The 13,145-nt window shown below is 42.3% G+C and overlaps 1 protein-coding gene across 1 annotated transcript in view; it reads right to left on the bottom strand.

Annotated features, from left to right (window-relative positions):
• Positions 1 to 13,145, bottom strand: part of LOC311149286 (DENN domain-containing protein 1B-like) — a 161,105-nt gene that overhangs the window by 35,022 nt on the left and 112,938 nt on the right. The window contains exons 13-14 of the mRNA XM_084186414.1: positions 7,031 to 7,156; positions 2,238 to 2,339 (exon numbers count right to left, since the gene is read on the bottom strand). Coding sequence (XP_084042540.1) covers positions 2,238 to 2,339; positions 7,031 to 7,156 — 228 coding nt within the window. The remainder of the gene's footprint in view (positions 1 to 2,237; positions 2,340 to 7,030; positions 7,157 to 13,145) is intronic.

Genomic DNA, 13,145 nt, shown 5'->3' with positions numbered 1-13,145 from the left:
AAATAAAAGCATTCCTCAGACATTTCTCTTTAAAAACAACTAGAGAGATTTTACAACCAATGACCAACCCAAAAATTAAAGAATCTAAATAAACATTATTAATTCATTTCATAAAGCCATAAAACATAAAAGTCCTGTTATCTATCATCACAGGGCCGTGATAAGAACTGACCCTGGTTCATAACCGACTGGTTCCAGCTCAGCTCAAGAGGGGCGGGGAGATCTGACCAACATGTGACTGTGGGTTGTTTCTGTAAACGAGAAAGTGTTCTACGATCTAAAAGATCATTATGATCTAAAAGGCAACACTGATCCTAAATCAGCCTTCCTACTCTGAGAAGCTCGATACATACAGCCTCTGGTCAAATAAGGGTTAAATAGATATTTTATTTTAGAGCTATGTCCACCCAGCTCACTGTATTTCAAAGACTGCATCTAGAAACAGTGGGTAGCTCTCTGTCTATATTTAGGAATGGGTTCGGGCATATCTCTCAGTGGAGCGCTAGGCTAACTAGCTACCTAGCACCAGGCTTTCCTCTCCTGTAGGACGGAGGGGAACCTCATCATCATAATCTTGCTAATGAGAGATGACACTGCAGGTTTCAACCATCAAAAGAGACTTGTTTAAAAGGAGTAACTGGACAGAAGATAGTATTCACGGCCATGAATATCAATCAGGTTAACTGCGTTGAAAATTATTTTTTTTAATACTTAAAATTATTGTTTTTATTAAGAAAAAAACTAGACAAACCAAAAGAGTTGTCTGATGAATCAAACGGCTGAATTGTACAGCAATCGCCTCCCTCAATGTAATTGTTGGGTTGGGATTTTATAGATAAACTAGAAAACATTCATTACTATCTATATGATTATCATAGAGTGTCAGTCATTCTATAGCTGTGAGGTGAGTAATGTTGGGAGTAATCTGGCGTCCACCTGTACTGCTGCATGTACACAGTAAAACGAGGCGAGCAGGCCATCTGTGGGCCAGACATTGGAATCCTCACTGCAGTGTTCTAGATTACTGTGGAAGGGGTTCCAGATCTCTGGAAGATGTTCTAGAACATGGGGGTTAACTGCCTGTAGGACCTTACACGGCAACTCTGACATCCACACACAACATCCCATCACCATCACATTCACACAGAGTTTATATGTGGAGGAGAGGAAACCTAACGTTCTCTAGCTTCTCCACTTGGATTCTCCCCGAAATGGAGTCCTACTTTGAGAATGATCTGATTGATATGTGATTGGTATTATGCGGAGAGACAGAGTTGTTGTGGCTGATCCAGTAAATGGTCAGTGCTCCTGCCCCGCCTGTGTTAAAAGGGGTCTATGTGTGAGGCTGCTCTCTCTGTCTATAGGAGGGGGAAGCTTCACTGAGCCAGTCTCCACTGAACCACTGCATCTACCAAGCAGTGTCCTGAACCCATCCACTTTAGAAGAAGGAGTGTGTGTTTTCAGTCAGTGTGTGTGTAGGGGCTGAGGGGTTGATAAAAAAAGCAGGTTATCGTTGAAAGCCTTTCCCTCGCATTCTCTTGGCAGCTCTCCTCCACTTGTTCTGTACTGAATGGACCGGGATGGAGATGGGGCTGGGGATGGGTCGGGAAAGGCTGTTTGTCAGCAGATGTGTGTTTGTGTTTCTCAGTGAGCGGATGTGGGTCATGGCCAGAGCAGAGTCGGCGGACCGCTGGCCTCTCTCACTTTAACAGGGAGCAGGAGAAGAGATAAACGCTCTCCTTCGCCACGCTAGAGAGGACAGAGATAACCGCCGCATCCTAACACTCCCTCTCCCTACGCTACCACACAGACAGGAGCAGAAAGGGGGAAGTGAGGGGGAGAGAGACAGAGCGAGAGAGAGAGCGCAAATAAAATAGCTGATTAAGAAGCTCTCTGCTCCCTCTTAGGGATAAATAAACAACTCATCAAGGCTGGAGAGGAACAGTCTAACTGTGGTGGGGTGAAAAGGAATGCTTTTAAGACCGTGGGAGCTTTGAAAGTTACTCTACTAATAGTTTACTTTTCCTAATTAAGGGAAGGAAGTTATCCTAGGTGCATTTTTGTCTGTGGGTGTTGGTTTGATTGGTTTAAAGGAGAGCGAGGATTGAAAGAGCTTTCAGTTTAATCAAAGGCTTAAATAGCTCCTACTATCTTTCAGTTATTAGGTAGGAATTTTCTCATGGTTCTGGAATGGTGGGCCTCACACACGCACGCAGGCACACACACTGCAGTGTTACCTGTTTGAAGAGCTGCAGGTTGACAGCCATCTCCAAGAAGTTGCTCATGGTGCTGGAGCGGTGAGCCACAAAGCTCTCCTCGCAGAACATGACTGGTTCCCCCTGATCATAAACAGGAAGCGGAGGAGAGAGGAAGATCAGAACCATACATTTAGAACCAGATAACATTTACAGATATTTACACTTCGTATTCTGTGGCGGAATGCTTTTAAAATGTCACATTACTGATCTGATAAAGGACAAGAGAAATTAAGAGGTTGACGATACATTTCTACTGTATACTACTTATATATTTTCTGCCACCCAAACCTTAGTAACTTTAGTAACTAGGTAATTCAGTCTCTCCTGTTACACTCTCTTACATCATTATAATTAGCTGAGAGCCACAGACATTGGATGACAACATCCCAGCCAATCAAAAGGAGCCTGCAGTGGTTCTACATGCATGTTTTCGTATAATTAACCTAATTTGCAAATGTATATTTTTCTACAGTTAATTTTTAATTATTGTGGTGAACCAGGCTAGTGTTTGAGGCTTTGAACACACCAGGACATGTTCACTACAATATAGGTCTGGCCTTATTTTAGTGTTGGGGGGTTAATGCTATATATTACATCACGATTAGTTTATAGTTCTGTAATTAGCTACTTTAATTCAGACATGGAATAGTTATTCTGAAAGAATAGGAACAGAAGAATGTCTTTCTCTGCAGATGGACTAAAAAAGAACGATTCTATTCTAACAAGGTAACCGTAAACATGTCTTCCCCCACAAATGATGCAGCCCCCCCCCAAGTGAAACTACTGGCCCGAATGAGAATATTATTGGCCCCGTCCAAGACCACAGGAAAGCAAGTTATGCATGGAGAATTTCAGTCGTGGGTGATTTCATGTTTCATTTGCAGTCCGGGCAAGTACCTTATAGTATAGCCAACCATAAAACAAGATATTTACACCGATTGTTTGGAAAACCAAAATAAAACCATCCCACCTCTCAATGATGATGATACTGTATAGCCTATATTAAACCGTTTAAAATGGAATATTCCCCTCCAGAAATGAGCCCAATAACAAATTGATGAAAAGTACATGGTCCATATTACCAGGCAGGTGTGCTATTTTAGCAATAACCATCATCACCTGTCTGATGCAGCATCTGTGGCTACATGGCTGAAGCGTGGGGTTGCTCCTCTGCATGGTTCACCCCAATGTGCTAATCATTAGCTGGATCACAGAGGGCACACTGCCTGGCTACTGTAAATGAGGCCACATTGTTGACAAAAAAGGCCTCCAAAAAAGTTTATGAATTCATACAGCCGAATAATAATTCATAACAGCTCAATAATTGATTTCCATTCATATATTTCATATCAATATTATTATTAATAAACATTTTTTCCCTCATAATAGTAGAAACAAATGTCATTAATCACCCACGGATTGGTTCATAATAATGGACTATTCCTCCCTGTTTCACGCGATATGATTGAAAACGAGACTTTCATTAAAACTATGCTACAGCAATGAGGCGCTGTCAGAGCGGGGCAGAGAAAAGAAAATAAAGATTTAATTTGAACAGAAACATATCCTAAGTTAACGCATTTATTTAGTAAAAGGACTGGTGCTGCTGATAAGGCTGCCATCGTCGTCGAGGCAGAGGCTGAGGACATGCATGTGTAGCCCAGTGGCGGTCAGTGCCGTTTAAGATTATGGAGGATGTTATTTTCATTTTTTATGTGCATGGCCTTATTTCTATTACAGCATATTGGATGACTGTCATTCATATTCCATTCACCCAGCTCAACGTAACATCGATAGGTTTAAGCTACTACATGACACTCGAATTTGTCCTATACCCATCATGAGGTTGCTACAACCTAGCCTACAAATGAACGTTTATAACCTAGGTGCTGTGCACAGGTCGAGAGACAAATTGGACTAATCAAGGTGACAGACAGTGACACATTCAATACCGCCTTGCACACTCTTGCCTGCATCTAGCTGATTTAGGGTGTCATCATTAGTCCAAAACAAGAGTTTCTATTGGACAAATTCAGGTAGGTCCATCCCCGTTTCGTTTGTCTGTTTAAGAAACGTTTTGCAACAGAATTAGCGGAATTAATACACCCCTGAGCACCCGTACACACAGTATCATCACATCTACGCGCTCTCCTCCTCTCACATTTACCCTTCGCTTGTGGACTTCAGTGCACAACACAACAGCTGTCTGTGACCAGGTGGAAAAACCTCTCCAAGCCCAACCTTCATACCATAACCGCTACACACAGCCTACATTGTTGTCACCATATTAGTTAAAGTCAACATAGCTCCTAGAACTAACGCGTTAGTAAAGCCACAATCCAATCCATGTGTACAATCACGCAGTAGAGTACAGCAAGCAGTTTAGCAGTTACATCGGTGGGCCCCGGTGGCAATACATTTATAGGTTGGAGGACGTCCTCCGGATTCGCCATAATTACTGTCCAAATTTATGGAAGGGGATGAGAACCATGAGCCTCTTAGGTTTTGTATTGAAATCAATGTACCCAGAGGAGGACGAAAAATTGCTGTCCTCCGGCTACACCATGACGCTACCCTACAGAGTGCTGTTGAGGCTACTGTAGACCTTATTTGCAAAACAGTGTGTTTGAATCAGTCATTTGGTGACATGTGAATATATTTAATATCGTTTTATCTAAAAATGATTTTTTTTAAAATGTTTCACTGTTTTAATTTTTATGAAATTCACTGAGTAGGATGGTGATCCCCTTCCTCCTCAGAGGAGCCTCCAGATGGTGTAGCCCATGTATCTGATGCAGTCTGGCCAAAAAGAGTATGGCATGTCATCCTCTTTTTGGCCACACAACATCAGGTACATGGGCTACATATAATCAGACAGAGGGGCGTTGTTTCGCTCACTCGGATGCTTTCTTCAGTGAGATAGTTTTAGCCCCTTACGAATTGAAGGAAAGATAGTTTCAGCCAATTGCGAATTTAAGGAAAGTTGGCGGGTACACAGTGCTCTTTTCGGATGCTGGAATTCTTTTGGATGAATGTGTGAAGGTAATTTGTTTGACATTCAGATGAAAACATAACTGGTTGTGTTCATGGCACATTAAAAGGTAATACATTTTTACAGTTAAACTACATGTCTTTACAGCGGCTCAGTCTGGACTCTAAGTACGCCCCTGAGTGAACACATTTTAGTTGCAATCATCTTTGAAATCAGCATATTTTGCGTTATGGTACTAGGGTAGTGAATTGATGTTAGCTTCAGCTGTAAGCTAGCAAGGAAAGTTAGCCTACAATAAAGCTAGAAGCTACTGGTATCTTCTTGCATTGTAAAGTGTTCTAGCCTATATGGACATTGTTTTGCTAACAGTAATTAACCGTTTCAACATTTCTACATGCCGTGTCGCATTATTCAAGTGTGTTAACTTCTGTGCAGAATCAGTGGGGAGCTAACATGATACAGCCCAGACTCCCAGTGCAGGCTAGCAATGAGTAAATGGAGCAGGCAGGGTGCACACTATAATAAGGGGGTTGGCTATGCTGATAGACAGGCTTAATACATGAGACACATCTGACAGAAGTACCGAATGTAACAATAATTCTAGTACCGAACGTTTTTCATATTCTAGTATTGAAAAAGTATTGAAGTTTCGGTATACCGTGCAACACCAACACACACACACCACCTCATCTGTGAAGGCATATGGGCTTTAAAAACACATGATTCAGTCAAACGGGTTGCTCAGAATGTGTGTGTGTGTGTCCGTATGCGAGCATGGAAGATAACTGTAGCTGAATGCAGTCACTGTAAAACATATGTTTGTTTTTTATGCAATTTTTTTTTATACTAGCTAGCTATTTAGTATATGGAATCATAGGCTTTTATCCAGATCCTATGGGGACTAGGGAGATGGTATGTTGTGTGGACCTCACAGCACACACACGCTCCTCGCTCGCTCTGCTTTAAATGTTTGTGTCTGAAGGGAGTCAGGCAGTGTGTTCATGCTACTGTCTGTATACACAGACCGACAACACAGAGGTATCAATTATGGATCCCCTCTCTGGGACCCAATTACACTTAAAGCCTATGAACAAAAGCTATGCTATTTGACAAACAGTACATGGCTTGTTCTGCTCCCAACTGGAGTAACTTGGAATTGAGAGGCAGAGCGAGAGAGAAATGTTCTGGGGTTTAGACTAGCGAGGGGAAGGATGATACTGAGAAGTGGCTAAAAGAGATCTTCAAAGAGAATGTCCTGACCCCTCCTGTAAAGGTAACACATGTCAGTGTTTCAGACCCTCTTCAAAACTCAAAACACACCTTCACTCACTGTTCAAAAACAAATTTTCCTTTCACAAACTGAAAACAAACTTGAGGGTAGGGGTTAGGGGTATAATGATTACGTCGAAGCGAGTTCTTACATGTTTGTACCTGAGGGTTGTGGTTAGGAGAACCTTCTTACAGGTTTGTATCAGAGGGTAAGGGTTAGGGGTAGGTTCTTATCTAAGGCAGCATTTCCCGAACACGGTCCTCGGGACCCCAAGGGGTGCACGTTTTGGTTTTTGACCTAACACTACACAGCTGATTAAAATAATCAAAGCTTAATGATTAATTGATTATCTGAATCAGCTGTGTAGTGCTAGGGCAAAAAACTAAACCTGCTTTCAGGGGGGGCCCCAGGACCGAGTTTGGGAAACCCTGCTCTAAGGGCTAGGGTTAGGTTCTTACAGGTTTGTATCTGAGGATAAGGGTTAGGTAAGGGTTAGGGGTAGGCTCTTACAGGTTTGTATCGGAGGGCGTCTCGGTAGGATCCAAACAGGGCAGCCTGAGCCCGGAGGAAGGCCCTTGCTACTCCGCTTCCTGTTGCTGTCGACTGCTTCTTTAGCTTACTCTTCAGAGAGTGGACCTGAGAGAGCGAGAGACAAAGGGAGAGAGAGACAGAGAGAGCAAGCAAGCGAGAGAGGGGGAGGGGATGGAGAGAGGGTGGAGAGACAGATCGAGATAGGAGGAGAGAGAATGAGGGTGGAGAGAGAGAGAGAGAGAGAGAAAGAGAGAGAGGGAGGGGAGTGAGAGAGGGAGGGAATGGAATGAGAAAAAGAGTGGAAAGAGAGGGGAAAGTTAAATTAACACCTGTGAAATTGGTAGCTGGAACAGGAGAGCCATTCTGGGTGTGAAGTGTCACATTTACAGGTCATCCCCAAGAAATAAATAAAAAAAGCTTATCTGTTGTGCTACAGAGAGCACCTGCAGAGAGCACCTGCTGCTCTGTTAATTGAGCAGAGGATGGGGGAGATGGGGAGGAGAGGAAAGGGAAGGGAGTAAAGAAGGACTGTGAAAGAAAATCCACAGTTGCCTCGTTCTCTCTCCCACTCTCTACTTCTTTTCCTCCCTGTACTATCCTGTAAAGGTCTCTTGACACGAAGAAGCCTCTCTCTCTCTCTCTCTCACAGTAGAGAACAGTACAGTAGGCCTACAGGAGAGCAGCAGCGTGCAGCTGCTTATTATAGGAGGACAAAAGATGCCCCCCATGCAGTCCATTGGAACGTCTAAGGAAGGTGTCAAGAGCCTCCTCACCTGTTCTGAAGTCTGTCTGTCTGAAAGAGGACTGTATAGTACATCTCCCTGTCTGTCTTGAACATAATCACAAAATATACACTGTCCCTTGGTTGTATACAATATACAGTGTACAAAACATTAGGAACACCTGCTCTTTCCATGACAGACTGAAGCGGTGAATCCAGGTGAAAGCTATGATCCCATATTGATGTCACTTTTTAAATCCACTTCAGTGTAGATAAAGGGGAGGAGACAGGATAAAGAATAATTTATAAGCCTTGAGACAATTGAGACATGGATTGTGTATGTGTGCCATTCAGAGGGAAAAATATTTAATTGCCTTTGAACGGGGATGGTAGTAGGTGCCAGGTGCACCGGTTTGAGTGTCAAGAACTGAAACTCTGCTAGGTTTTTCACCCTCAACAGTTTTCTGTGTATCAAGAATGGTCCAACACCCAAAGAACATCTAGCCAACTTGACAACTGTGGGAAGCATTAGAGTCAACATGGGCCAGCATCCATGTGGAACGCTTTCGACACCTAGAGTCCATGCTCCGACGAATTGAGGCTGATCTGAGGGCAAAAGGGGGTGTTCCTAATGTTTTGTACACTCAGTGTATAACGCCCACGTTGTTGTTCAACTTTTGATGAAATGTTTAACAGTCTAAGAACTGTACCTATTGATTACCCTGTGAATCCATAGGCATACATCACGTAATGTAAAGCAAGATGTCATTACATTTTCAACCATTCAACAATTCCATTTTAACACCCTCAAGAGACCAGACCAAAACAATCAAGGAACACCTACAGTAACAATACTGTTTGTAATATTAGGAGAAACGCTGACTTCTGTTTGAGTTGAGTTAGCAGTTAGAAACTAGAGGGAAGAGAAGCAGAGTGTTAACAAAGTCTCACTAAACCCCTAGGGTTTAGTCTGACGCTCTCTCTCCACCGTGTCCCCGTCCTGCCTGCTATCATCCACCACGAACACTCCCTCCCCTCCCAGGCATCAAACAGCAGTTTATCACTGCTAAATTAACAACTGTCATCTCCACACTCACTCATTTTTGCTAAATACTTGTATGTTTATGTAAAGTTGTTTCTGAAATTAATATTTCATGTTTGTGTGCGTTTGCAGATTTGTTCTCTCTCCCCCACTGCAAAATCATTAAAGGTCTTTTTTTTTTCAGCTTGAGAATCAAAGACAACAGAATGTCAGTCAGTCTATAAGGAGAGTGCTGATACCCTGAAGACCGCCAGACAGGCAGGGAGAAGTTGATTCTGCTGCTAGCGGAGTTCTGAAGATCACCGTTTAGAGGAGAACGATTACAAATACTTTTTAATGAGAGGGAGGGACAAAAAGAGATGTTCTGTTTCGGAATAGAATTAGAATGAGATTGTTTTAGTGACAAGTTAGAATATTGAAAATGTGTCTTCATTTGTTTTGAGAAGGGAAATTACGGTAGTTCAGTGAAAAGTTTTTTAAAAATTATTAAAGGAACTGTTTTATTTTTATAATCTCAGAAGGCGACAATCACAACATGTGCTAATAAAAACAAAACCCACACATCCCATAAAACAATAAAAAAAAAAAAATACAGAAGAAAATAATAAGTGTGTGTTTGACAGAGGAGGCTAGTTAGTGCAGTAGCATCTCACCAGGCATGCTGCAGCAGCAATAGTCTCTGTCAGACTAATTAGCTTTTATAGTGTGAGCGTGGCTAACAAGACGTGAGCAGGCGTCACAGAGGCCCTGCTCTACAGGTGATAACCCTATTTGGCAATGACATTTTTTACTGTAAAGTCACACTGACGGCCAACAGATCAAAGGGACTGACTCCCCCAATGGGTCCAATTAACTATAGCATTGTAGAGAGAGAGCGGGAAGGAAGGAGAGAGAGAGAGAGAGAGAGAGAGAGAGAGAAGGCGAGAGCGAGACTAAGGAAAGGAAGGCGCAAAGAAAAAAAAAAACTGTTGAGTTATGATAGTCATAATCTATGCAGAGGCCTTTCCCGTATAGGTCTTTTCCACATAGCTGTGATCTTTTCAATTTACATCAAGGGAGGATGGCTGTGGATGAAAGGCGTGCGTCTGAGGAGCGGCAGGCCGGCAGCCACACAGGGTAGACACAGGGGCTCATTAAGCCATGGCCCAGCCTCCCCATAACAAGGACTGAAGTGGCTGGTGTAAAGAGCAGGGGGTCACAGGTCAGACCGGGAACAGATCTCCATTTAACTCAGCAGCTGGAGATGATAATTAGCAGGTGCATTGGTGATATCGGTCTCTCTGTAAAGGATAAGACTAGCTACTGTAGATGGGAATCATTGGATCATTGGATCTCTGCTGTGGGCTGGGGTGGTTCACACATACAGACAACACACACGTGGGCGCACACACGCACACACATACATCATGTAACACCATTCTGAAGTTTTATCTGATTGAACTGGAAGTCCTCTCCCAGTGTGTGTTCATGTAATGACGAATATACACAGACACAATTATGCACAAACACGTCATTCCATAAAAAGATACGCTTAAAAAGGAGCATTTTTTTGCAGAGCACTCAAAATGGATTCACTTCAGAATATCCTAGAAATAACTTCGAAATAATATCACGCGTACAAGGACTGCAATAATTTTTCTAACAAACATGAAGAAGTGTCCAAAGCAGTAAATGTGCCATATATTTCAGCTCTGGTGCCTGTCCCTCTATTGCCTGCTCTAGCAGCAGGTAAAGTAACATTACATAGAGAAACAGAAGAAAGACAAGTTTCATCATCATAACGAGACGCGGAGGATCTAGTCCAGCTGTCAGGGATAACGAGGCTTGGCTGGTACTGTAGTGTCCTCTAAACACATGGGAACTAACGTCAACTAACATTGTCTCACAGCACACATTCACACCACATTACTGCACAGGAACTGACTGTCTGACGACTTTTACTCTGGCGAAAAAAGGCACAGCATGGCTAATTGTTACTGAGCATTTTGCCACTATTTATCTACAGCTAGACAGCAGTGGAAACATATATGGTTTGTCTCCCTAGCTAAAACCCAGCAGCATTTTGTAGAGAAAGGTAAAGCAAAGGTAAGTGTTTGCTTAAATATAACGGAGCATTTATCAGTGATTGGACAGTGGGAAAATGTGTATCATCTATATCCTATGTGTTTAAAATGAAAAATAGACACAAAAAAACGTTTAATGATGACAATGACAATTAAGGCTCAAACTCTGAAAATAAATGTCTAATCAATCACACCTCACAAAATTTGCACCAGCGCATATAAAACTCCCAAATTACGACCCTGACACTGCTGCTGTGGTATAAAGTTTGGGTTTTCTCTTCTAACAAAAAAAGAATGTTTTGTTAAGATTCTGTCCAGGGAAAGAAGGCCGTGGGGACGCAATTAAAGAACTACAAAGAAAAAAGAAATAGTTATGAAAATCTCCCGCTTTCTTTTGATGTGCTGCTGCCTAAATGTTACACATATACTCATGCACAAAGACATGTGTGCGCATGCACACACACACAAACGCACAAAACTACACACTCCACTCACATTTCAAACTTTTAATTAAAAAAATAATATCCGACACATAAAACTCAATATAAAACTATTCTTACCCTTAGAGTCCTGCATTTTTTTGAAGTACAATTTCTAGTATATAAATCAATTCATCATAACAATGTCATTCAAGACAAACACACTCAATTGCTTGTATATTTATATCCAAAATCATTATTTAATTAACGGTCTTCTAGTTGCAAAGCAAAACAATGACTTCCAAGTCCATCAGGCTCAACCTCTAATATATGATGAGAGGACAGAGAAGGCAAGTTAAGCAGGTTATAATATCCCGCGCAGTATTTCCTGCTGGTGAGATGTGTAGCTAGAAGTCCCACAGGAAAACAAACAAAGACACTGTTACCTACAGCCCATATGAGCAGGATTATAGATCCATCGTCATTTCATTACTCGCAGTGAAATAAGCACATCAAACGGATGATTATGTGTGTGTGTGTGTGTCTATTTGTCTGTGTGTGTGTGTTCATTTGAACTAATAGGGATATCTCATGGCAGATGCTACTCCCTGGAGTGGGGTTACTTTGTCAGGCTGACCCTGTATAGCAGGCTCCGGGATGAGCTGGGAGTTTTGCATACATAATTAAACATATCTAAATGTCATCTTTACTTCAAACACTAACTGGTCTCTGGTGCTCCCTGGGTTGACTTCTAACACAGAATGGACCTGAGCATCAACACACACACAGAGACAGAGACACACAGAGACAGAGTGAGAGAGCGAGAGCGAGAGCGAGAAAGAGAGAGAATAGAGTAAAAATTGGGACTTGTAGTGTGAAGCAGAAACAGAGTGTCCATTGAGTTAAACTAAGTGAGGGCAATTTAACAAGAGACCATTGTTAGTCACACATGCACACAGCCCCCCCCCCCCCCCCAAAAAATAACATGATATGAATCGTCATCATCAGATCATAATCAAAACCGTTACCTGGCGTTAACCCTCTTTTAACTCATTATGCTTCATTAATAAGAAGTGAGCAATCCTAGAGGGAGCAGCACAGTTCAATACTGATCTTAATGTACAAGCCCATCTCTGAGGTAGGTAGCTTATAGTTTGGGAAGTCCTGGAGCTGTTTCACAGTGGAAATACACACCTGGCCCTGCTCTGTATGCAGTGTGCAGCTGTGGCTGTGGCTAATGCGTAGTGTTGACGAAGCAGAAACATGGAAGTAGAGAACTCTTTCTCCTGATTTAAATGTCAGCTTGGCGTTTTGAGCGATTATCGTTCACTGTCTACAGGACTCAGTGTGACTATTAGTGAGACGGGAGAGTACATTCCTGTGTGTGTGTGTGTGTGTGTGTGTGAGTGTGTAGCTGCGTTGGCTGCTGATGATGTTGTTGTTTTCTGCGAACGTCTGTAGCTGAACTCCCAATTAAAGCTGTTGTGTTTGATTACCTGTGCCAGGTTATCTCTGGAGACACACACACACACGCACACACCTCTCCCTCTGCCGTATTTGTTAACTTCCAACCACAGTCTTAAAATACAACAACTGGGTAAATTCCCCTCATTGATTGAACACATATGATCAAATATAGGAAAGGTAGAAATGCAAGGAACAGTGTGTCAAAAAAGCAAGAGGCGACAGAGAACAGAGGGAATTACACTGTGATCTGAAAGGGGTGCGTCTGAAAATAAAGACGTTCTCGTACATCTTACCTTGAATGTGTAAAACACACAAAAGGAATAATACATTATTTAAAAAATCCTCCAGTCTTCGATAATCAAATAAAAATGGGATTCAGTCG

Source organism: Coregonus lavaretus, assembly GCF_964263955.1.
Source record: "Coregonus lavaretus genome assembly, chromosome: 21".
Taxonomy (NCBI): domain Eukaryota; kingdom Metazoa; phylum Chordata; class Actinopteri; order Salmoniformes; family Salmonidae; genus Coregonus; species Coregonus lavaretus.
The sequence above is the reverse complement of the archived record's forward strand: the minus strand, read 5'-3'. Positions and strand labels throughout refer to the sequence as shown.